The sequence below is a fragment of the Syngnathoides biaculeatus genome, chromosome 5, assembly GCF_019802595.1.
Source record: "Syngnathoides biaculeatus isolate LvHL_M chromosome 5, ASM1980259v1, whole genome shotgun sequence".
NCBI classification, from domain to species: Eukaryota; Metazoa; Chordata; class Actinopteri; order Syngnathiformes; family Syngnathidae; genus Syngnathoides; species Syngnathoides biaculeatus.
This window is the reverse complement of record NC_084644.1, coordinates 1,780,991-1,806,574: the sequence shown is the minus strand read 5'-3', so window position 1 is coordinate 1,806,574 and position 25,584 is coordinate 1,780,991. Positions and strand designations below refer to the sequence as shown.

The 25,584-nt window shown below is 45.9% G+C and overlaps 1 protein-coding gene across 1 annotated transcript in view; it reads right to left on the bottom strand.

The window, feature by feature from the left end:
- dnah5 (dynein, axonemal, heavy chain 5) overlaps positions 1–25,413 on the bottom strand; it is a 73,562-nt gene extending 48,149 nt beyond the window's left edge. The window contains exons 1-40 of the mRNA XM_061819587.1: positions 25,305–25,413; positions 17,862–17,996; positions 17,670–17,754; positions 17,431–17,585; positions 15,231–15,449; positions 15,010–15,147; positions 13,769–13,945; positions 13,584–13,697; positions 13,358–13,465; positions 13,017–13,139; positions 12,727–12,942; positions 12,537–12,563; positions 12,287–12,394; positions 12,091–12,176; positions 11,694–11,901; positions 11,507–11,620; positions 11,202–11,408; positions 10,988–11,068; positions 10,605–10,695; positions 10,161–10,306; positions 9,519–9,696; positions 9,082–9,324; positions 8,779–8,975; positions 8,546–8,639; positions 8,290–8,432; positions 7,876–7,952; positions 7,643–7,767; positions 7,330–7,565; positions 6,696–6,914; positions 6,546–6,608; positions 6,225–6,463; positions 4,972–5,119; positions 4,803–4,895; positions 4,489–4,688; positions 4,207–4,360; positions 3,367–3,530; positions 3,098–3,254; positions 2,787–2,999; positions 1,918–2,142; positions 1,171–1,343 (exon numbers count right to left, since the gene is read on the bottom strand). Of these exons, the coding sequence (XP_061675571.1) occupies positions 1,171–1,343; positions 1,918–2,142; positions 2,787–2,999; positions 3,098–3,254; positions 3,367–3,530; positions 4,207–4,360; positions 4,489–4,688; positions 4,803–4,895; positions 4,972–5,119; positions 6,225–6,463; positions 6,546–6,608; positions 6,696–6,914; positions 7,330–7,565; positions 7,643–7,767; positions 7,876–7,952; positions 8,290–8,432; positions 8,546–8,639; positions 8,779–8,975; positions 9,082–9,324; positions 9,519–9,696; positions 10,161–10,306; positions 10,605–10,695; positions 10,988–11,068; positions 11,202–11,408; positions 11,507–11,620; positions 11,694–11,901; positions 12,091–12,176; positions 12,287–12,394; positions 12,537–12,563; positions 12,727–12,942; positions 13,017–13,139; positions 13,358–13,465; positions 13,584–13,697; positions 13,769–13,945; positions 15,010–15,147; positions 15,231–15,449; positions 17,431–17,585; positions 17,670–17,754; positions 17,862–17,996; positions 25,305–25,394 (5,969 nt within the window). The 5' untranslated portion in view covers positions 25,395–25,413. The remainder of the gene's footprint in view (positions 1–1,170; positions 1,344–1,917; positions 2,143–2,786; positions 3,000–3,097; positions 3,255–3,366; positions 3,531–4,206; positions 4,361–4,488; positions 4,689–4,802; positions 4,896–4,971; positions 5,120–6,224; positions 6,464–6,545; positions 6,609–6,695; positions 6,915–7,329; positions 7,566–7,642; positions 7,768–7,875; positions 7,953–8,289; positions 8,433–8,545; positions 8,640–8,778; positions 8,976–9,081; positions 9,325–9,518; positions 9,697–10,160; positions 10,307–10,604; positions 10,696–10,987; positions 11,069–11,201; positions 11,409–11,506; positions 11,621–11,693; positions 11,902–12,090; positions 12,177–12,286; positions 12,395–12,536; positions 12,564–12,726; positions 12,943–13,016; positions 13,140–13,357; positions 13,466–13,583; positions 13,698–13,768; positions 13,946–15,009; positions 15,148–15,230; positions 15,450–17,430; positions 17,586–17,669; positions 17,755–17,861; positions 17,997–25,304) is intronic.
- Between the last annotated feature and the right edge of the window lie 171 nt (positions 25,414–25,584).

Genomic DNA, 25,584 nt, shown 5'->3' with positions numbered 1-25,584 from the left:
GAATTGGGTTGAACTCTCCGAGGGGCGCCTGAGAAATTTTGGCTTCTTTAGAGCAAGACCTTACAATTATATGCAACGCATTTTTTATGTCCTCGAGAAGAAATCCGAAAACTGCTGTTACATGCACAGAAATCCCTTTTTTTTTTTGTTGTTGTTGTCTGGAATCATCACTGTCCATTTTTGTCGTTTCCCCTTTTCAAAGCTGCGGCTGTGGCCGAGGGAGAATAAAGGGCAGACAATGACAGTCGAGAGTGGAGAAAAACGAGTGACGAGCTCAGCAGTGGACGTTGTCAGTGAAGAAAACGGACAGAACGTTTCAAAGATGTCAGAGAGAATCAGAGTTCTTTTGGCTCCTGCGCAAATGCCGCCAGCCAGCAGCGGCTGCTGAAAGAAGCTGGCTCACCTCACTTCCTGCCGCTTTGCCTTTGCTGCGCCGACTTCAAACAATTGCTTGTAGCCTGATTACTCTGTCTGTCCGTCTATCTGCTTGTCGGCGCACTGCCTGTGTTGCACTCAACAAATGAGTCCCCCCCATCCCCCCCCGCCTGTCACTCACGGTGACTGACTGTTGGGTAAACGAGGCATTGTTCACATCAAGACACGATAGGCTGGTCAGCAGGAGGCATTCGGTCCAATCGTCTCGATCCGTTCATAGGAAAGATGTCCTGCTTTTGGTCACATTTCAAAACACTTTAAACAGTTACATGCTTGTTATTTTGAAGAAGGAAATGAGAGTACAGTTTTGACTCTCTCAATTATGATTAACGGCTGGAAATCAGAAAAGTGGGAACTGTGGCCGGAAGATCGTGGCCCAAATCATCGCTTCACTCTTTTCATGGTGTGGACCTGAGCTTCGTACTCCTTTGGCCACGGTGAAATCCTGATTGGTTTTGTGAAGGGAGATTTTCCATCTTGCACATCTGATAAGGAATACTTCCTATGAACAGAAATGTCTCTTGTTCTTTCCTTCGTTGCTATGTTGTTCCTTGTTCTTTGCCCTGAATGTTGTACCAGGTCAGCACCGGAGAAAAAAAATCCTTGTGTGTTTTTACACACTTCTCCATTAAAGCCGATTCTGATTCTGATAGTAGAAGGACAATTTCCATGCATATGCAGTATTTTGTTGATCTAACTTTTGTGTTTGTATTCAACCTCGTGCGTGGTACCTACCTGTCTGTCAAGGGCGTAATGACGAGCCTTTCGGTGCAACCCAAAAATTCGTTCTGGTAAGCAAAGCCGACGTCCGTGATGCTGATGATCGTTTTGTCGGAGTCCTCGTTGAAGTAGAAGCGGCACTGCTTCAACCACTCAAAGTCTCCGGGACTTTTGACGTGCAGTCGGCACTTGAAAATGAACGGGAAGAAAGAAGGAAGACGGCGGCAGTGACCAATCGAGGGCGTCGAAATAAATGTGGTTGAAATAAATTGACAAAGAGACACGGGTGGAAGGTGAGAAGAAAATGAAAGCCAAGAGGTTAAAAATGAACGGCGGCTCAAATGCAAGGCAACGAGCACGTTCAAATGAGTTTATGGATTAAAGTGGCAGCGGCAAGAAGGATGACAGCCACAAAAGGAAATTCAACTCAGTTGAGCGGCGACAAGGACAAACAAGAGAGAATATTTGAGAAAAGGGGTCAAAATAAACGATCAATTAAGGGAAATAATAAATAGTACATCAAATAAACACTTCTTGTTCTCCTTGGTGATGAGCCAGCCACTTATTGTGAGTAAAATGGAGCCTTTCATAACGTCTGAAAACAAATGCAAAAAAAGGCTGAATGTTTTTCTCTGACCATATTTTTCTGACAGCCGCAGCCTTGCCTGTTGAATGGCTCGTTTCTTCTTGGAAAAATTTAAAAAAAAAAAATAAAATAAATAAATAACGCTCGCTCCCGTGTTGCATTGTATCCATACTTACGAGGTCATCAAATATGTCCCTCTGGTGCACGTGGATCGTGATGAGCGTCTCGTACTTGGTCCGATCAATAGCGCTCAGGTCTCTCGTGGTCATGTCGATCAAAGTATTGAGCATATCCAAAAACGTTTGATTGGTTTTGGCCATAATACGACGATCGTATCGGGCGTTGGCCAGAGCGTCCTCAGAGTCTCTTGTCCAAATCATCTGGATGCCCAGCAAGCCCACCTGAACAAAACAATTTCTTTTTTTGGGGGGGGTTTTTCTAGCTCATTCTTGTCGTTACTTCTTGATTGTGCTTTTTGTTCTTTCCTTGCGTCATTACACGCCTGAATTTGTCTCATCTGTGTCTGACTGAATTTCCACCTCTTCTCCTATTTACAGTTTAGAACGTTTGGCGGCCATGGCTCGGTATCTTTCATTTTTTTTTCTCTCTTTTCCAAGATCTCCATTTTTTTGCTCTTCAGCCACTGATTAATCCCGTTTCTTTCGAATGCTGAACTTCCTCTTATCACTTGTAGGTGACGGTGGTTACGCCTGTCAAATTGCGCCATGTGTCAGACCAGTTTTATTTTTACACTTTGCCTTTCCGACTAACTCCGATTGTGGGTCCTCATTTGCTCAAATCTAAGCGGATGTTTCATGATTTTAACTGGACTATGAAGATATAGCTGAATTTATCTCAATTTGTTGTCAAAATATACTCTATTACTATTTTTCGTTTCTATTTACCCTTGCGGTGAGAAAAGCACATTCCACGTCACGCCAAATTGCTGAGACGGTAAGGGAACCAAATTGAAGTATTTCGTAATTCCCTCATAAAACTGTGATCTCAGGATGAATACATTCAATTATGACTGCCTTTGACTCACTTGAGCAGGAAAGGAGTTTAGAAAATCGATAAGCTGGAAGCCAGATTCCTGGGTGGCCAGGACCGCCTGCCGGATGATCATGTGCAAAGACCTCTGGGATTCCTTCAGGAGGGCGTTGAGCCAGACCTCAACATTGCCTTCCGCCGTGACCGGTCGATCCAGTTCCATAGTCTCCCCTTCCCGAGATGATACGGCCAAAATGCGGTCATACGCCTGCAGAGAGTCATACCTTGAGAAAAGGGAAATGCTTCCTTTCGAGACAGACGTATACAGTATTTTGTTTCACTTCAAAATGATGCACAAAAGTTCACCTTGTCATGGAATCTGACAGATTTGATGTTGTCAAAGACATTAAGAAGGTGCGCTTGGATGGTGTGCGAGTCGGAGGCCTGACCCAGGATCTCGAGCAGGGCCGGGTCGGACACAAAGAAGAAGCGAGGGAACAGCAGACGCTTCTTCTCCAGGTAGCTGTTTTGTAGCATGAATTGGAACTCAAATGGAACACACGCACACGCTCACGTACTGTACCCGTGCAAATGCCAATACTGTGGGAGGATGGACTTGCTAATATGCTTCTCACCCTGTGAGAGATTTCTGGCAGATCTCGAGCTGCTCCAGGAGGTGAGGAAGCAGCTGTCCCATTGTCTCATCCCCAACGCAGGACTGGATCACGTTGGGCATGTCGTGGGCCCGCGTCATGATCTTCACCCAAGATTTGTCAATGTTGGAGAAACGCTTTGCTTCCTAGTGGGCAGTGATTACTTTGTTTTGGTTTTCTTTTCAATTCGAGGAGCACTGGCACTTCAGTTTACAACACATTCTTGTGGTATTTGGAGACTTTGATTGCAATTGCGTAGACGAATAATCACAATCGTATTTATGAGTCAATGCAATGAAAGAATTCACTTCAATCCATCCATTTTCCAAGCCAAATCATCCTCACGAGGGTCGCGGGAGTGCTGGAGCCTATCCCAGCTGTCATTGGGCAGGAGGCAGGGTACACCCTGAACTGGTCAGCAGGCAATCGCAGGACAACAGTCACTCTACACAATCACACCTAGGGGCAATTTAGAGCGTCCAATTAACGGATGTTGTTGGGATGTGGGAGGAAACCGGAGTGCCCACCCGGAGCAAACCTTCGCAGGCACGGAGAGAACATGCAAACTCCACACGAGGAGGGCCGGGATCTGAACCCTGGTCCTCTGAACTGTGAGGTCAACACTCTACAGGTGTGCCGCTGACTTCGCTTCTACAATTTCAAAAATGCTTGTCAAATCTAATTTTCTCATGTAGAGCTCTTAGCCTAATGACATAAAAGCTACTTTAGCCTAAGGACTTTAGAGGTCCATCACTAGATTTACTGAATTTTCATTTCACCTTCTGTCCAGGAGGGACTGGGAATTATTAACTATTGGACTACCTTTGGGAGCTGTTTAGCAATGTCCCCGCCCACAAACACAGCCTCCAGGTAGATCCAAAGGTTCTGGACAGTCATCCAGTTTTCCACGATGTCGGTTGTGTTGGACAGATTCAGAACCCACTTCTGTATCTGGGCTTTAAACGGGCTGTTGTACCTGGAAAGGTGAGAACATCATCCCGCTGGATCCACATTTCGTTAATACTGTCGTTGTGATAAATAGAAGGGGGAACAAAGGATGATCTGGAACTTTCTAACGCACTCGTGCCTCGTGAACAACAATACCTGTTGCTAAGGAGAGATCCTAAAATCATGAGGCTGTCCTCCATACTGGTGATAATTTCTGATGTGCTGTCTCCTCTCAGCAAGAGCTCCCCACGGGATTTAAAGTTGGCGAATGTCAAAGTCTTGCCGTCCCACTCGGCGAGAACTTGCTTCAGCTTCTGCTCAATGTCGCGCTCTTTCACCGCACTGATGCAAATATCCTGCATCGGGCAACGCCACATGATTAAAAAGCCACAATTTCTCGACAGCAGTTGAATATTCAATCAATTTGACAAAGAAATCATATTGAGCTATCTTGGACCAGACTGTCTTACCTCGATCTCCTCTTTATATCTGAGTAGAGGAGCCTCCAAAATACTACGTAGCTTGAAAGTATCAGTCTCAATCTCAAATGTATGTCCCGTCACCTGCTCGGATAACCAGAAGGTGTGATGAACGTCAGAAGAGTGTCACGTGGTTACCGCATCATGTTGTCTGCCTGACCTGGCTAATTCTCTTCCAGTGCCGCGTCATCATGGCCTTGTTGGCCATTAGCTCCAGTAGGGGGCAGCACTCATTGAATTCATCGATGATTTTCTTCAGCTCCAAGAAGGCCTGCCACTCCTTGAGAGCCCGAGGCAGCTTGCGGCACCTGAAGGAAGAAAAAGCCACGTAAGCGAAACTGCAACGTGTGCGCCTCAGGACGCCGTCGTCGACCAGTATCCAATACTTTGTACAGTACCGTGGTCATATCCCTATCTAAAGCACATCATTTAATCATTCTTCAGGTGAAAGATCACATTAGCATCCAGCCTGAGAAAAGATGAGTTCATTGCAATGGTTTGGCAACAGGTGTACATGTGTAAATATGTAAAGACTAATACTTGAAGATGAAATTGTTTCCACTGATTAAATAACACGGCCTCAATGTAGCGAAGAATTTGACAAAACGGATTTATATACAGAGGTTATAAAACAGTTCATCGCTTTCCATGATGAATATTTTTTTTATTTTCCCGAGGCGGGTCGTTCTAATTGTCTGATTTTCTTCAGACGTACAGTCCGTTCATTTCTGTGGCGAAAGCTGATGCGCACCACAATCAATTCAGCTGCGGTGGAATTTTCCACTCCCATCTTGGCCACGCCTCAGCTCATCAGCCAAGCCCGCCACACCTGCAGTGCGCAGCTGAGGCTCGTTTGTCCAGACGGGCTATAAGCAGCCTTACGCGCCATTTCAGCTTTGCCGGATCATTTTCATGTCATGCCCCAGTATTCCAGCGTTTGCTTCAGGGTTGGCTACCCGATTCCAACCTCGGTTCTTCCTGATGCTCAGTCCTCACCTTTGCCCGAGTCAAAGGTTTCCTTTCTCCCCTTTCAATCCATCAGCCTGATTGCTACCTCTCAGGCTGCCTGGATGAGAGGAAGCAATCCCACGCAGGCCAAAGAAAGAGCTGGTTGGAGATCAGTTTGTGGCAACCGACTCCAAAATTCACGAGAGACTCTTTCCTGCTGTGTAATTATCACGTTTGGAAAGAAATGTCAAGTGGTGCCAGAGACTTTGTGCTCATGGGTCCTGCCCTTTAATGACTCAGACACTGAGCATAATTATATTTGTCAACAACGAATCTTGGATACATTGTATCTCATTAGCCTGTGAAAGCAAGTATCAAATGATGATGATGTACGGTAAGTTCACAAGGTTCAACACTTATCTTGATCGGCTCACTGCGTTTGCCGTTGCAAATTACTTTTCTCACCTCGTCTGAAAGTCCTGCAGATCGTTATTGATTTTCTCAATCTGCAAGTCAGCCCAAAGGATGTCGTTGTACCCGTTAACTGTTTCTATGACATTGTTGTAGAGGCCGTACAGCTTTTGCAGCAAGGACAGCTGCTTTCTAATTTCTAGGAGTTGAGGATGCTGCGTTACAGGAAGGCCGAAAAGCTCCTCACCGCCCGTGTAGGTGATGTACTTTCTGAACAAGTTATCGAATCGATTCTGAGGGGAGGAAGGAAGGAGAGTGGTTCATTTAAGTGATGACTTAAGCAGTAATTTCCATGGGTAACGTCAACCGCCGTACCTGGTACATCATAAGTCTATCGCTGGCATCCTGAGGAGCTAATCCCACCACCATTGGACCGTCCTGGCATAGGGAAACAGAAACTCCATGTTGAGTACTATTAGCTTAAGTGAATAATTTCAAATAATATTTACATGTATGTGGCGCTACCTTGTCATAGTCTGCGTAAAACTGTTGACAGTCTTCCACGAAAATCCGCACGTTGGTGAATAGTTCAGCTCTGAATTTGGGCTGCAGGGCAATCAGTTCGTTCTGCACCTCTGCGCTGCGCAGCAACAACTTCTCCCACATGTAGCGGAGTGTGTCCACTTTGTCTGCTTCTTCTTTGGCCACCGATAGGTCATATTTGTGAAGCATGGCGTACGACTCCTGCAGAACACAATTGGAGAAGTCGGCTTTTCGAGCAAATTACGACACCATTTGTTTGTGAGGGTGAAATCTTCTATTCCAGCTGGACCTTTCCCCAGTGCATGAAGTAAAGGGGCTCCTTAGAGCCTCGACCTCAGCACCATCACCTCTCGGATGCACTCGAGAGGACTCAAGCCACCTTGTCCAGCAAGAGTGACCTCTGACGTGGTGAATGGTCTTCCGTGGGGTTGGCTCTAAATTCCCACACAGTCTTGGCAAAACACCTCCACACCAAAAGTGTGGAACTTGAAAAAAGGGCTGCACATTTTCTTCAACTATCTAGTGGATATATTGTACATAAGTAGCCAAAAGTTAAGCAGAAGTGATTTGCTTACAGATGGGCAGTTAACTGCAGTTCAGTCATGATCAGTTTTACCTCAATAGGAGCAACTTGAAAGTCAATCGCTATTTGGCTTTCTCTGATCGCCTTGAACGCTGCCATTGCGATGCGAATGTCATCCAGGTCTTTAATCTGCCGGTTCAGCTTCTTCCCCGCTTCATCAATGAAGTTGAAGATCTGCTCCATCTCAGAACGATATTTCCTGTTACAGTACTGGCCGTAGTCCACCATCCAGTTCTTAGTTTCAGCAGTGAGAGCCATCTTCAGATCACCTTAGACCAGAAAACAAAACTGTTCATGATATTGATTAAATGGAATGCAGTCAGTATAAACTTCAAAATAATCTCACCCATAAATAGAGCCAATGCCCCGACAGTCATGCACTCGGGTTCTGAGTTTATTTCCTGCTGCAAGTCTCGATAGTAGAGAATCTGGCTTTCAAACTCTGACAATAATGGACTATCCTGAAGGAACCTGGAAGAAAGAAAAAAAATCCTAATATGATGTGATCATTATGAAGTACTTCTCTTGCCAATGGGTAAAGTGGTTGTAGGCAGAAATTGATCATTCCAATGGTCATACTTTTGCATGGTGTCACCGCGGTCCTTTTTCCAAATGTGATGGTATCTTCTGAAACGATCTAGCGCTTGCGTCACCTCCTGCGCAACCACGCGTGGAAATTGAAAGCATTCGGCACAATACAATTACTTCTTTAGTTATCCTAATTATGAAGAGAGAATTTGATTTAGACTCCGCCGTGTACACATTTCTCCCATTCCTGTCTTGTAACATGACGGGTTTGAGCGCCTTTCAGTTACGCACATCCTGCCGTCCAAGTTTTTGATACATCTAATGTGTAACTTGGAAATATGAGACTCGTGGAATTTTGAGGGAATAAGAACAAATGACGGCAATTATTGTAACAGATGGAGCTCGTGCTGCTTTAGTCGAAAACTCGGAGCTCCTCAACTCCTGCTGATGTGAAACGAGAGATACCTTTCTGTTGGAGACAATGGACGTGCCAAGGACAGAAACCAGTTTGGCAATCTCCTTGTTCTCAGAAACACTCTTGTAGTAGTTTCTGGCTTGCCAAGGAATGGCTTGGCTCGCAGTCGGTGATATGTCCGAGGTGCTGCCTTCTAAAAGGTAGGAGTGACAATTTTTCTCGATATTTATTTCTTTGTCGAAGACTTCGTGATTATTGTGCTGCGGTTGTCAAATGGAACAATGAAGAAGGTTTCTTGTGCTGTACCGGCAAGACTCCGGTAGGTTGTCGTTCCGTCTTCTGATTCACTTTCAGAACTGTCTGGTTTCAATGCCTCTATTCGCCTTTCATTCATTTTTTTCTGCAAAATAAATGACCTTTTTCACAAGTCTCGATCAATTTGTGGAGCGCTTGAACATTTATGCCTTCAGAGAAGTGAAGCAAAATTGGCTAGCGGTGTTTGTACTGCTTCACACCTGCCTTGTAAAAACAAAACGGACCTTTGAGATTCTTTCTTTGTTCCACTGCCCAACGCCTTTGCTAACGCTGAGCGCAAACTCTACAGCCCTATTCAAGGCCTGCTGTACGTCCTCGAGAGTCGGAACGACGGCAATGTTTGGGATGGAGAGGGTCACGTTGACTCTGAAGATTGCCTGCTGGCTATTGCTCCTCCCTCGTCTCGGAGAGTCATTCGCACCTAAAGGACAGGAGAAGAGTTCCTCGCTAGTGCAATTTGACGCCGTCGAAATGGGACGTTTTTGAGGCCGTGACCTCATTTGAATGTACTGTAGACTGTAGCCCACATGTGAAATGTGCAAGCGGAGAGGTCTGGATGCGCTTGCGTAGCATCTCTAAGGTGTTGCGTGTCAGTTTGAGCAAAGCCTCTACGTTGCGCTGGTTGAAATGTGACAGCAGCTCTCGCGCCTCCACCTCCATCGCTTGGACCAGGTCCTCCTTCCTCTTCTTCCTCAACATGGGGGAAGCCGGCCCAGCACGGGCAGGAGGTAGCAAGGTGTTTCTAGAGAAGTGATGGGCTTCTGAGAGCCCTCGACATTCGTTATACAGGGTCACCAGTAGCACAATGACACGTGATGTTTTATTTTTGCTATTGTTACAAATTTAAAAGTAATGGTCTTTCATCTTTTTTTGCTCATCATATTGTGCTTTGTTTTGTTTTGTTTTTTTTTTGTTCCCCAACCCCCCCCCCCCCCCCCCCCCCCACAGAATGAAGTGCTAATACCTTCCCTGTCGACACTGTCTTCTGTTTTCCTCTGAGGATCGGTTTCTTCCTCCATCTTTTCTCCGTCCTCCCCTCGATTGTGCTCAAACTCCAGCAGCATGTTGATCAGTTCATTAGCCGCTTCCTCCACCTGCAGACTCTTGGCGTGCAGACTCTGGGCTTGCTTTATGCACAAGTCCTGCACGCACCAAGAGTCAACACACAAGGAGGCACGGCCAGATCTTCAAGGCTGAATTCGACGGCGTTCATTCACTCATGATCTCATTCAGCAGTTGTATCTTTTCATTGAACTCAGCGAGGGAAACGACGCTAGTAAAGGTACATGCTTGCGTTGTATCAAGTGACAGCGTGAATGATTATTTTAACGACTGCATCAATAGTGTACTGTATGGCATTAAAAACTTTATTTGTGCCTGCTAATCTTTAAATGTCATTAACAGCATCATTAGTGGAACATGTTTGCTGACAATCATCTCTCTGAGAACATGTGCTTGTAATGGTTTTGTTATCAGAACAGGATGACTATGATCAACCTTTAGCTTACTTTCTTTCGGCTTGTCCCTTTCAGGGTCGCCACAGCGTGTCATCTCAGATGAACGAGTCATTCGTGACTGTTTTACCGACCACTGTTTGTGAATTTACCCTGGTGGTCTTGACAAACTCCTCGCAGGTGAACGGTTCATCTTCTGGGAGCGTGCACAGCGTGCAGGTGCTCATCTCCTGCAGCACTGCGTCGATCCTGAACTCTGCCAGGTCATTCACTCTGTCCATCAACAGCTCCAGATCCCCTGGCAGTCCGCAAGGATCAGTCAGACGAGACAGACGGAAAAGCGGTGATGCGCAGTCATTGAGGGTACGGAAAGCGTGTGGAGTGGCGGGGGAATGAGCAGAAAGCAGATGCAAAGGGAAGAACAGTAACTCATTACATAGTGAAGATGAGTCGAGAGGTAGAAATGTATGAAAATGCACAAAGTGGCTCCGTAACTTGATTTTATCAGATGCCGCGTGTGCTGGCTTGTAAACTATCTGGTTCGTTAAAAAAGTCGGAGGTTGATGCCACCGGATGATTGGGTTATTTTACCTTACCCAAGGATTTGTCGACGCTACCGAGATACTCGTCGATGTTCATTGATGTCCAGTTGAGGGACGTCAATCCCGGCTGTATCGCCTCATCGACCTGTCACGTTTAGATGAAAGGACTTGACACGCTGCGCTTGTGTCGCGTGCCGTACCTTCGCAAGCTCGATTCGTGCGTTTCAATCCCTCTCAAGTCATTGTAATCTTCCATCTTTGAAAATTTAGAAAAGCTATCATAGAATTTAAAAATGGGAATTGCCGAGATTATCATAGCTCTAAATGATACGTAGAACATGCTTGCAACATGTTTCTGGTCCCAATCTTAGTGCTAGAATGTACATTTCCCAGGAGGCAGACCAATAAAGTCGTATTTTTAACGCACACAACCTCACCTTAGCTACGTGCGGCGTGGCCAAGTGTTCAAAGGCGCTCTGAATCTTCCCACGAACTCTGGAATTCTCACTCAACATGAACTGAAATAGGAAAGGTACGACCTTTTTATCCTCTTACACTCAGTATCATCATAACATTTGGCTCCTTTAAGCACACAAAGTCGTCTTACGAGCTCTCCGTTTTCATTGTGTAAACGCGCGAGCTGGTAGCAACCTGTAAGTCGTTGATGCTCTTTTTGAGGGTGTCCTGCTTTCGCTGAAGCAGAGCGGCAAAAGGTGGCACCTCCAAATTGTTCCTGCTCATGCAGTTCGTCTCTCTGATCTGGGTCGTAATCTCGGGGTCAAAGTTCACGAGCAGCTCTCCTGTCTCTGTCGAGCGGACCAGCAAAGAGGCCTGCAGGCCTGGCCTGGCATCCTCAACCTGGGTGCAAAAGATGGTACAGTAAGTGTGCTGAGGGAAAGAAAACTGGATTTTTTTTTTTTTTTGGGGGGGGGGTCTTTGTTTTTTCAATTCTTGACCTTTTCCATCCAGCTTTGATGGTGAAGTATCTCATATTTGAGGAGAACTGCTGCCACCCTGTTGTAATTCCGGATGATATTTTTAGCCTCCGGTGTGGAAAGGACCCCGGTGTGCTATCCGGATACAATAGAACAACAGGTGACGACACTCATAAAAATAATCATATTACGACTGTGCCGAATCAACCTGTTGAAACAGATCCATGGGACCCTGAATTCTACTGTACAACTGCCGAGCCCACATGATCCGGCCAGAGACCGGGGGCAAGTCTCGGCCGACCGGTGGGTGGAGTTTTTGCATCGTGTAGAGGTTGGACACCATTTCGATGTCCCGGCCGTAGCTCTTCAGAACATGCCGGTAGTTCTCGTCGATGCCGAGCTTGGGGATACCCAGCCTATTATATTTACAGAAAACAGATGAAATAAGACAAGTAAATGGCCGTAGAATTAGTCACGTAGTCTCTTTGTTCTTCAAACATTGCAACATGTAGCATTTTGGGGTATTTTATTCTTCTTTACTCATAAAGGACGTGATGACAACAGAGAACCACAAGTGGCAAAATCATTCCGAAACAGTCGACTACCTTTCAAATCTTTTAAGTACATGAAGAGCTTGTTCTGTATTTTGAATTTCGTCAAAAGTGCAGTCCATAAAATTTCTCAGCTGCACCTAAATGAGCCGCCCCCCGAAAAAAAAAAAAAGACAGAGTTAAAAATTTTACACTTTTCTTAAGTCAAAGTACTCCGAACAACTGTGTCGGGTACGTATATTTAACATACATGAAGTTCAGCGGTGCTTTTGCAGAACTCCTCATAGTCCACATCAAAGTCGGTTCTTCTCTGGTCAAGGAAACTGTAATGTTTTGTCTTCATGTTCAGTTTGATTGCCTGCAACGTCAACAATTCGACTGGAAAAATTGCCTGGCCCATCCACATCAAAATACTGCAAGCAAAACGGGCCTGCAACTGATCTTCAATTCGACCCATTTATGAGCAATATTTGACAAAAAAAAAAAAAAAGAAACATTACCTCCCATTTGGCCTGCATTTCTGTCGTCTTGTTGATCCGTGGCAGCAAAGGCATAAACACAAAAAATGTTTTGATTGTTATTATCGAGAAACTGTCTAACATAGGGACAGAAATAAATCCGCGTGACTCTCAGAACTCATCTACATGTTTGTAAAGTTTGCCTGGCAGTCAAGTAGCAATCGGATCTTACTTGAAACCTGGTGGCCATGGTCTCAAGTCCCTCAATTTTGGCATCCTGCAGGGCCGAGTAGGTAGAAATGGTGGCCAACATTTCCAGGATCTTGTTGAGTCGTCGCTGGAATGTATCAAACTTCCCGAAAATGTACATCTCGCTGAAGTCAAACTGTCTTTCTGCGGGAGTCTCTTCGAGCTTTGCCTTGGTCTTGTGGAAACAACGCTGGTACTCCTGCAGACATGGAGGACTCGAGCTAGTACGGGCAGAACCGAAAGAAGACTTTTCAACTCAACTTTTTTTCCTACCTCATTTAAGTGGATCGCTGCTCTGATTTTCTCCTCCACAATCTGTTGTGGCTGATCCCAGATGGAATTTTCACCGTTATTCGTGATGAAGCCTTTGCAGGCTGTTATCATCTGGTTTGTTACCTCCAAAGAAATAGAAACATTTGAGATTTTGATCTACCTTAATTAAACGTCTGCAATCAACCACGTGCTTTTCAATCCAGCAGACACCCCTCATTTTAGATTTGGGCTTATTTTGATGACCGTTTCTCTTTTGCCGGTCCATTTCCGATACCGCCGACAGATACACAACCACTCCCACTCGCATTGACATAGATTTGGGGTAACGGTTGCGTTGTTACCTTGACAAAGAGCGACGTAATCTTTTCAGACGTATTGTAGTAATGAGAGATTCTGTGAATCATGCTGATGGTATTGATAAGACCCGGTATAGCCGCCACCATCGATACCTAGACCCAAGAACAAAAGAATTATGCTGTAATGTAACTGCAAAACTGAGTAAGACACAATATGGGTGCCAGAAATATGTATTTTTAAAACTTGTCGTGAATCAAGCGCGTGCCGTACAGGATCGCTGTTGTAAAGAGGATCGCAAAACTTCTCCAAGCTGTAGAGATACTTGACGTTATCTTTGGCCTCATTGGCTGACTCGGTGATCCTGGCATCCAGTTCCCGCCACAACTAGGCAGAGCAAATCATCGGTGAGCCTAAAAAGGTATGAAAATGCCATTTGCGTGCAACGGATTCCTCACCTTGATGATTTTTGATTTTGCCATCAAGAGCACCCCCAGTAACGCCTTCACATCAGCGCTCTTGAGCTGATCCAGAAGGTAGTTGAAGCGAGACATTCGTTTCTTCCAGTGGTCCAGCTCGGCCCGGGGGCCGAGGTCTTCGGCTTCTTTTCTCAGCTGGTCGCTCTCAGCTAAAACCTAAAGCGCAACGTCATCAGTGATGCAGCTCATCTTTCAAATGTTCACGTTTTTAATAGTTTCGAGCATCTGGGTCATCTTCATCTCATTTCCAAATTTGAAAGTCATGTTCTCGTGAATTTCCTATCCATCCATTCATTTTCCACTACTTCTCCGGGTCGGGTCGCGGGGGAAGTAGCTTCAGCAGGGATACCCAGACTTCCCTTTCCCCAGCCACTTCATCCAGCTCTTCTGGAGGAATCGCGAGCCGTTCCCAGGCCAGCCGAGAGACACGGTCTCTCCAGGGTGTCCTGGGTCGTCCTCGGGGTTTCTTTCCGGGCGGACACACCCGGAACACCTGACCAGGAAGGCGTCCGGGAGGCATCCGGATCAGATGCCCCAGCCACCTCATCTGGCTCGACACTGACCCCCTCCCTTCTCACCCTCTCTCTAAGGGAGAGCCCGGACACCCTGCAGAGGAAACTGATTTCAGCCGCTTGTATCCGGGATCTTCATCTTTCAGTCACGGCCCACAGCTCGTGCCCATAGGTGAGAGGAGGAATTTCCTGTCGGTATTTGAATTATTGGCACTTATCATTCAAAATGCGATAATTGTTTCTCAGAGGGGGGGGGGGAACAATTGTTTTCAAGGATTGTTATTTACACTTTTCATGCCAAAATGTCTCCACTGTTATGGGTCCCAAATGACACTGCATGATTTTGAAACAAGTTTTCTGAAGACGCTCATTGCATTTTTGGATATGCAGGTTTTTACTCCAATCGCTCAATTACTGCCAGACATCGCAGTTAAAATGGATATTTGACTTCCATAGCCGTCAATGGCAGTGAACAATTTGCTCATTTGCCTTTCCATAAAGACCAACAGAATATTTTTGTGTGTTTTGATTACATATGCTCCTTCTGCGTCACTCAAGTTGTTTGTACTAGTCTGAAATGCGAGGTGAGGGCATGTCGTCTTCTTGGATATGAACAAAAACAAAGAGTTACTTGAATTCTTAAATTGAAATTCATACGAAATTCTTGGGACAGTCGTCAGAGAGTTTGCGGCATCGCAGGGTTGTTACCTTTTCGATTTGTTTAATCCAGCCTTTCACGCAGCCTTCGATCTTCTCTACGGCGTCGGTGTTGTTGGCTGCCGCCACGTAGTCCGACGGGCCTTTCAGGACCCGCACGTCAAACGTGTCACATTCTTTCAAGGTAACCTGGACAGAGACCACGTCGCGGCCTGTAATCTAAGCGCCGCTGCGTCGAAGACACTCGCCAAGCGATATTGAATGTGGCCGACCTTTTCTTGCAGACTCTCCTGCGCCCCCGCCAACACCGACACAAAGTTTTCCAGGGACGATAGGAAGTCCTTTTTCACCGCCTGGGCCTGCGGACTGGCCAGCTCTCCCCAGCCGTGGTTCATCTTGCTCAGTGTCGGTATGAAGACCTCAGCGAGCAGCTGCTCCACACTTTTGAGCAGACCCCCGTCCGAGGTATCCAACATATTGAAATTGACATCCTAGAAATAAGAAACTGACTGCAACTAAATATGTAAGCATTACACACTATTATTTGACTGCTGGTAATGCTAATTTGTTACTGTAATTGTACTAGACAACAATGACATATCGCATATACTTTATACAACAGAGCTACATGAACATTGCAAAATTACTAAAATATACGGTGAAGAAATAAGTATTTGAACACCCTGCTATATTGCAAGTTCTCCCACTTAGAAATCATGGAGGGGTCTGAAATTTTCATCGTAGGTACATGTCCGCTGTGAGGGAGATAATCTAAAAGGAAAAATCCAGAAATCACAATGTATGATTGTTTCAATGATTTGTTTGTGTTATGCAGCTGCAAAGCTAGAATTCTGACCCTCAAAGACCTGTTAGTCGGCCTTTAAAGATCCACCTCCACTCCATGTCTTATCCTGAATCAGATGGACCTGTGTGAGGTTGTTAGCCGCATAAAGACAACTGTCCACCACATAAAATCAGTAAGACTCAAACTTGTAACATGGCCAAGAGCAAAGAGCTGCCCAAAGATACCAGAGAGAAAACTGTACAACTGCAACGGAGAAATTTCCAAGCAGCTTGGTGAAAAAAGGTCCACTGTTGGAGCGATCGTTGGAAAATGGAAGAAGCTAAACATGAGGGGCAATCTCAATCGGAGTGGACCCCACGTGGGGTCTCAATGATCCTCAGGAAGGTGAGGAATCAGCCCACGACTACACGACAAGACTTGGTCAATGACCTGAAAAGAGCTGGGACCACCGTTTCCAAGGTGACTGTTGGTAATACACTAAGACGTCCTGGTTTGAAATCATGCATAGCACGGAAGGTTCCCCTGTTAAAACCAGCACGTCAAGCCCCGTCTTAAGTTTGCCAAGTTTGCCATTTGGATGACACAGACGAGTCATGGGAGAAGGTTTTGTGGTCGGATGAGACCAAAATGGAACTTTTTGGTCACAATTCCACTAACCGTGTTTGGAGGAAGACCATCCCAAGAACAGCGTCCCCACTGTGAAGCATCGGGGTGGTTGCATCATGCTTTGGGGGTGTTTTTCTGCACATGGGACAGGACGACTGCAGTGGATTAAGGAGAGGATGACCGCGGCCGCGCATTGTGAGATTTTGGGGAACAAATTCTTTCCCTCAGTCGTGGCTGGGTCTTTCAACACAGCCGGGAAAACCAAGACCAACCAAAGGTTCTGCCGTGGCCTAGCCAGTCTCCAGACCTAAAACCAATAGAAAATCTTTGGAAGGAGCTGAAACTCCGTGTTTTTCAGCGACTTCCCAGAAACCTGTTTGATCTAGAGAAGATCTGTGTGGAGGACTGGGCCAAAATCCCAACTGCACTGTGCGCAAACCTGGTGAACAACTACAGAAAACGTTTGACCTCTGGAATTGCAAACAAAGGCGACTGTACCAAATATTAACATTGTATTTTTGCAGCTGTATCACACAAATAAATCATTGGCAAATCATACATTGTGATTTGTTGATTTTTCTTTTTAGATGATTTCTTTCACAGCGGACATGCACCTACGATGAAAATTTCAGACCCCTCCATGATTTCTAAGCGGGAGAACTTGCAATATATCATGGTGTTCAAATACTTATTTTCTTCACTGTACATCGCAAAACATCCTGTTGCGTCACTGTGAATGTGGGCAAGAAACTGTCGTACTCAAAGGGAGCCATTCATCATAAATGGTGAAAATGCTTCCTGGGGGGGGGGGGGGGGGGGGGGACATCCTTCATCACCACAGAGAGATAGTTTATCATTGGTAGCATTTATCCTCTCTTACGTGGAAGGAATCTAATTGCGTCTTGCTCATCGAAAAACAGCTCTCTGGTGCAATCTTATTCTAAAAGTGCACATTTATATAATTCTGACAAACACGGTCAGCATTTGGAAGGTGATTACAAACGAGAAGATGAAATAAAGGGGAAAAAAAATCATGAATGTAGTTACACAAATGTCCTCACTCTGTGGATATTTTCTGAAGTGACGGCCTTGGATGCGTCGGCCCTGGTGAAAAAGACGCAGACCCCGGTCAGGGCCACGTCCTTCCCGTCGGTCACAAACACTCGAAGCTTTTTGTCGCGGCCGGGCAGTTGCGGGGATAACGACGGGGATGTTCCTGCAATGTACGAGTGAATAAAAAGGCAGGCCTCACTTGTCGAGATTAACAATCAGAATTCATAATACGGTGTATGATATGCACCTCCATCCACCGATCCAGTTTCTTGATGGTAAAACATCAGGTGGGGAAGCCCGTCAGCCACAAAAAACTGTTCCATGCGATCAAGCTAGCAGAGAAAAACAACGGTTAGTTGGAGATTATTTCGAGCACGCTGGACTGAACGGAGCGCAAAGTTGACAGAAAGCAAGCGACGCGATTTATTCGCAAGCCGACCTGCTTCCCCTCCAGTATCGCGTCCTCCACGTCGGCCTTCTCCAGTCCCAGGCACGCGGCCACCGTGCTGAGAACGTAGTCGTGTCTTCCATCGAGCTGCGCTCGCTTGGCTTCTCGCTCCTCTTTTAACTTTTGCTGATGGACAGATGCACACCGCCATATTTTCATATCAGGGCGACCGACCGTTAGAAGAAGAATTTTCTCCTCCTCGATCAGGGCTTTGCAATCTTAGTCGATACACAAAAATGCAAAACAAAGTAGCAGAAGTTGTGTAAATAAATGGAAAATGTTTCCCAAATGACCCGCGCCGTGCTTTTCCAAAATGCGTTGTATACTTGTAAAATCTCCTCCCCCAAAATGGCAATCACAACAAAATACAGAAATGGCGGACAAAGATTAGAATACTGTTTCAGTCACTCACATTTGAAAAATGTACGGGTGTGGTCAGTCATGCCTGCAGATATAAAGTTACGGATGCGCTCCACCAGTCATGCCCGCAGATATAAAAGCGCAGGTGTGTCTTCTATTTGTAATTATGAGTGTACCCCTTGAAGGGCAGACGGGGGCGGTGTCAGGTAAACTAGGAAGTAGAAATACACCGAGCTGAGCAGCTGTGGTCCAATGTGCTGGATCAGTTTTCATGTGCGCTGAGAGTGTGCGACAGGTACGCAATTGCGCAGTGGCGCAGCTTAGAGGGAACACTAGTTAAGACTACGCAAAATAAGCAATGCCTTTCAAGATCTATGTATTTCTACTCATAACAAATTTTACGCGCGTGATTTTTCGTGCTCAACTGTGCAGATTTGCGAGTGCGACGGCACGCGGTGCGCCTACGCGGCCGTCAAATCACAGTGACTGCTGTTTTGCTGCAAAAACATAACAGTTTACTGTACTGTACTTCCCAAGTCATGATTTTTGGACATTTTCTGAGGACTATGCCCACACTTGGGAACGCGAGACCAGTCGGAGGTCGTCTGGAGACGTTTCAAGATCGCAGATTTGCAAAGTTACAATTCCAGCTGAAGATATATTTCGGAACCGCAGGCAAATTCTGGGGGTAGACAGATTTAGCTCGATGCAACACCCGCAGCGAAAAAGAAGTTCAAAATATGAACAGAGGTTCTTTGATAGCAAAAATTGTTCCAGGTCATCTCGGAAACTTTGTCACATCCCGATCAGCTAAACGCACGTTTTAAATAGAAGACCTCGGGGAGAGTTCCCGCAAGTGTAACACATACTGTACGTATCGCGTTTCAATCCTAAATGAAAGCATCTGGACCAAATAATCCAGGGGCAGCCAATTTCAACATGACCTCATGACCCCTTGAAGCTTCTCCAGGGTAAAATACGCACACGATCACGTCATACATCAATATTTCACAAAAAAACTTTGTCGATCCTACCGCACAACGAGTGACACCACCCAAGTTGGGCCAACCGTGGACAAATTGGCAACGGACTCTCGCACGGAGAACAAAAATCCTGCTTGTGGCTTTTGGTTCATGTGTCAGCACCACTTGGCGCTGAAGTGGAAAATCGTGGCTATGCCAAGCCCAATTTCCGCAACTCTTCCTCTCTTTCTTCTGTCAAGTTTGGCATTTTTCCCGGCGTTTGTATGGCAGCAAACATTTGTGTGGCTCGAATCACGCTCACTCAGAGACCCCGGCCGTTCACCAAAACCCAAACAGCCGACTGAAGTCGCCGCGCGTCCGGGCTTCGCGGGCCTCCCTCTGGACTCGCGTGAACAGTCCGCTTTGTCCAAAGGCAAACAGAAGGCGAGATCATGCAAACAAACAGCCCGGCCCGCCGTCGCCGAATCAACGCCCGACCTTGCGGACGCCAACGGCAACGCGTTCCGAAAACAGCGAGCGCAAACAAACTGCGCTTGCGTGTCCTTGTGTTCTGTCCAGAAAAGAGCAACTACAGGATAAATCATAGAGCACATTTCATATGCAGACAGATGCAAACCGTGATAAGCTTTGGTATGACTGACAATCCTGATTCGAAACAAAACGGCGGGCTTTGTGACTGTTTGGGACGAGAAAGTTAGATAACTCATCTAATATTTCAACGCATTTTTGGAATGTTTTCAATAACCTGCCATTCAAGCAATCCGTGAAGGGCATAGAAAGTAGCGGCAAAGTCAATGCGTCTTACTTACTGACAGCTTTGCCCTTCAAACGCAATTTTGGCGATGAACGCCTGGAACGGAAGCACTGTCAAAGCTGTCCTTTTGTTACCTGGATGACCTTGGCGACGCCGTCTCTCCAGAGCCGTTTCCCCAACGCCTGAGACGTGACGGAGCTCGTCTGCGCCTCACAACCCTGCACACCCCCCCCCCCCCCCCCCGACCGTCACCTGCGTTCGCGTCTTTGTTTACGAGACAGACGAGCGGCAATTTTCACATCCAGTCGACTTATGCCGCTTGAGATCTTTTCTTTAAAATTCAAATTAACAGATGCGACATACCGATTCTAACCATATAAAATCAGACGCGTGATTGGCGGTGACCCCCCCCCCCCCCCATGCGTCCCATGAGGCACGCTGTAGTTGATTAAGATACTAAAATTCTTCTACTGGATTCTTTCTATAAGGGTAGTCGATTAAAGATGGATGCTCTCCTTTGAATGACGTTTTATCCTCGAGGAAAACAAATGGAAGCGGCCGAAGTGAGTTTCCTCGGCAGGGTGTCCGGCCTCTCCCTTACAGAGGGGTGAGAAGCTCGGTCAACCGGTGTCGAGCCGCTGCTCCTCAGCATTGAGGCGAGCCAGATGAGGTGGCTGGGGCATCCCTGGTGAGGTGTTCCGGGCACGAGACCCCGAGGACGACCCGGGACACGCCGGAGAGACTACGTCTCTCGGCCGGCCTGGGAACGCCTCGGGATCCCTCCGGAAGAGCTGGAAGAAGTGGCTGGGGAAAGGGAAGTCCGGGCATCCCCGCTGACGCTACTTCCCCCGCGACCCGACCCGGACAAGCGGTAGAAAACGTTTGGATGGATGGAAAACAAACAATTTGCATGTGCTTGGTGTTTCACGTCACTTGAAAAGTCCCGCACATCTAAATAACGTCAAAAAAAAAAAGAATCGGGCACTTGCACCAGCAGTCTAAATCCGGCGTGAGACTCCATAATAATAATAATAATAATAATAATAATGCAAATCTGCGGAGTTACAAGTGGTTACAGACAAGACGTAGACAAGACAAAAAGATCGCATCGGACACGAGAAGCCAAGCCGTCGGAAACCTCGCGAGCAACCTGGGTGGAACTTACCTCGCTTTGATATTCTGGATGCGGCATCGCCGTTGCCCTTTCGCACTGACATTTCTTTGCCAGTCGGCCCACCCTCTTAATTGGCTTCGTTTTTCAGGCCGGCGGAGAATTAGGCCAGCCAACAAAGACGAGACGGCGAACAAGCGCCGACGCCGGCAATCAGCTGTCTCATTATCTGCCGCTCGCTACCCTGAAATTATCTGTGTTGCTCCGATGGAGCCACTGCGAACACCGTAATGCGGTGTAAGGTGACCGGCTGTCCGCCGGGTAATTATCGTGCTCCGGCTCTCGCCTTACATGGAACACAACAGAAAATGAGTCGGAGGACAAAGTTGTAAGGATGAGCAGCTGTGGCGCCGGAGATGGAGACCGATCCGCTGGGCGGACTCGAGTAGCGATGCTTGTCTTGCAGAGGGTGATCCGTCCAGCCATTTTCTTAGCCGCTTATCCTCACAAGGGCTCACGGGAAAGCCGGAGCCGATCCCAGCTGTCATCGGGGAGGAGGCGGGGCACACCCTCGACTGGTTGCCAGCCAATCGCGAGGCACGTGGAGTCAGACAACCAATCACACCGACAGGGCTGTTTCGAGCCTGCAGTGAAGGCGTATTTCCGGGGATGCGGGAGGAAACCTCACAGTTCTGCGGTCCCGGGTTCGATTCCGGCCCCGCCTGTGCGGAGTTTGCAAGTTCTCCCCGTGCCCGTGTGGCTTTTCTCCGGGTGGGCACTCCGGTTTCCTCCCACGTCCCACATTAAATTGCCCCGAGGTATGATTGTGAGTGCGGCTGTTGGTCGTACGCCGCTTCCTGCCCATTGACAGCTGGGGTAGACTCCAGTACTCCCGCGACCCTCGTGAGGATGATCGGCATGGAAAATGGATGGATTAGGAAGTGAATTCTGACTCATAAGTATGATTAATTGCATTATTCATCTATGCAATTGCAATCCAAGTCTCCAAATACCACATGAACGTGTTGTAAATTTTGGTTTGGCAGTCAAGTCCTCAGCACTCCCAGCGACCCTCGTGAGGATAAGCGGCTAAGAAAATGGACGGATGGATAATTTTGTGCATTCTGATGTACAGTAATTCTGCATCGCATCGTCAGTCAGGCAGAAACCGCCGACGTCTCGATTTGGTCCATTTAATATTTTTTCACCCATCTTGACGAAGCAGAACAGTGGCCAAGTGGTTCAAGCGTCTGCCTCACAGTAGTGAGGACCGGGGTTTCGAATCTCTGTATGGAATTTGCATGTTTTGGTTTTAAACCCAAAAACCTGAGAAGATTCCGGTTTCCTCTCACCCCCCCCCCCAAAAAAAAAAAAAAAACATGCATGGGAGGTTTATTGAAGACTCTAAATGGCCTAAAGGTGTGAATGCGACTGGCAACCAGTCCAGGGTGTACCTCCCGCCCAATGAGGGCCTGCTTGTGAGGATAAGCGGGTCAGGAAACGGATGGATAACTCAAACAATGGGTCAGTGCTCGAGTGTGGCTCCTATTTTGACGAATTAGTGGCCAATCGAGTGTTGAAAATGTCTTGCTCCCTTTAACGGTGCAATATAAACAGTCCAACAAAATGCCATCTTTTATTTTTTATTTTTTGGTCTGCTTTAAAAACGGATGCGTTTGCAGTTGTGAGAATCCCGAACATCGCATGTGAAAAGTCATATTTACATCACCATCCGTCATATTATCGTGGCGACAACTTCCATGAATCGACTGACAACATATCGTGAGCCCTGCATCGACATGAAGTCGATTCTCCGTAAATCTGGCGCCAGGAAATTGGAAGTGCCTCCAAAAGTAAATTGTGCAAAAAAAAAAAAAAAAAAAAGAAAAAAAAAGATTTATGCCCTCAAAGAAACGCACACACACACGTCAACCTCCCACCGATGAATAATAAATTGCATTTGTTTTTGTTTTGTGGCATCGAGAAGATGAGCGGCACGGCGTGAATCCAGCTGATGGCTTTTAAGTATATTGAAGTGGGGGGGGGGGAATATAGTTATCCTTGCCGAGTTTTGCATTTAAAAGCAGTTATATCATCAATTATTCAATACGCCACGAGTGATTTTTCAATATGCACGTGTCAGCTCGCGAGCTGCCGTGAAACGGGAGACTTGGCTGTGAATTTTGCATCTTGCGGGAAGACTTGAGAGGGGAGGGAAAGGGGAGCGAGGCACGCTTCTCTCCGCGGCCAATCAGAGAGCCCAAAAGGTCCTGGAGTTCAACTCGCAATCCGCCTGCAAAATGAAATGCGCTCCGTGACAAGGGTGCCATTCAAGAACTGCCTTTATAAAAGCGAGAAATGCACGATAACAATTCAGATTTCAGGATGAGAAAGAGGGACAACGTCAATCTCCACTCAAGGTTCCGACTTTTTTTTCAGAAACTACGAATAAATTGAATGATTTGATCGGGTCGTTCCCCGGTTCAACCGATCACAAAGACATTCTCGTGCCGCAAATGATTAAAAAAAAAAAAAAATAAAAATAGGGAATGACGACCGGTTTGTTGCCGCTCTGAACGATTTCAGATTGGATTATTTGACGTCTGACGAAAATGAATATTCTGCATCGGAAACCGAACTTGCCACACGGAGAATATCAAAGCAGCAATCATTTAAAATAAGTGAAATGCTGTCGAAGAGAAAAAAATTATTATTTCGCAGAAAAACACTTTTGAAAAAAAATCATTTATTTTCTGTAAAAATATTCTGAATATCATATTAGTGTTATTTGAAATTATTTTAATTTTGAACTAAAATATTGAAAGTTGCGTATGTTTTCGATGAAAATGTGGGAAATTATCATTACGGACGACTTCATCCGATGAACCTAACACATATCTGCAGTAGTTAATTGCCTTTTGCACTCTTATGGATTACATAAACACATGAATATTCTTTAAACAAAAAAAAAATAATCAGAAGAAACGTCAATCATACAAGTAAAATTTCATGAGAAAATACTTGTTTTAATGATGATTGTCCATAGTCATACTCCCTGAAACAGTAAATATGACCCCTTTCATATTTCCCAATAATCTTTTTTCTTTTTATTTCATCATTGAATTCCTCAATTTTTCTATGACTTGGCAATTGCAGTACACTGTAACGATGCTTCCCTCTAGCGGACAAATAATGGCAGTGCACCCAGCAGCTATTCGTTATCGCCGCTAAGAGGCTCAAGGGCAAAAGGTTGTCGTTGTTGCCCCAAACAAGGACGAAACTCACAGGAAAACTAGACATGAATCGAAATTCATTTTATATTGGAGGACAAGCATTTGGCTGGCATAAACACAAACGCCTCACTTATGAGGTTGTGGGTTCCATTCTGACCTTAATTGTGACCTGATAGGTAGGTAAGTAGATAGATAGATAGATAGATAGATAGATAGATAGATAGATAGATAGATAGATAGATAGATAGATAGATAGATAGATAGATAGATAGATAGATAGATAGATAGATAGATAGATAGATAGATGATAGATAGATAGATAGATATAGATAGATAGATAGATAGATTTTTGCTTGGTTTATTTGCGGGTACCCACATGTTAAATTGATATCCAATCCAAGCATGAAGAAAATAAAACAAAGATTTGTTTCGTGTTCCTCGTTAGTCCGTGGCAAGAAATAACTTATGGAAGTCATACATAATATAATGCAGACAACTACGATGGAAAAAGAAAGTAGCGATGATTTCGAACACACTCGGGACGTGTTTTGCACACACAAAAGTCCTTCAAGCATCATTGTTTGTGTTTTATGATTTTTGTACTTTAAAAAAAAAATGCTGACAATGACGAAGGACAAACCATGGGAAACTGTGCCAAACAAATGTGTGCGTTGATCCGATATGACGCGCTGAGGCGACCCCTAACGGGACAAGCCGAAAGAAATACATACAATGCGTCCACCGGTTCAAGACCGTCTTGATTTGGAGTTTGCATATATGCGTAAAAAAAAAAAAAAAAAAAAAAATACAATATGAACAAGTGTAAATAGTGGACACATATAGGGAGGAAATCCATAAGCAATTTACACATGTGAAGGCTCATATCATATTCCATAAGGTTTTTATTCCCTCCACGCTTATGCGAGCTTCTTGGCGTGCTCCAATCGAGCCAAATCGAATTCCAAGGCCTCCGTTCATGAGCGGTAATCGTACCTGCAGTTCCTTGAGGGACTCCGCAGGGCCGGCTGCCTGGCTGCTTCTGTTCCTGTGGCTGACTTTGGCGAGACGCGACGTGGACGCCATGCCTCGTGCGTCGGCGACGCGGGACGGATTTGACGAAGGTTTCTTCAAATCACCGGCCGCTCTTTCGACGCGCGGCCGGTTTGTTAGCGGTGGTTGCCATGGTAATGCAAGTTAAGGGGGGAGGGCAGCTTCACTCACTTCAAGAAAATTGATTTGCGTAATGATAAGTGAAATGACAATTTTTCTGCAC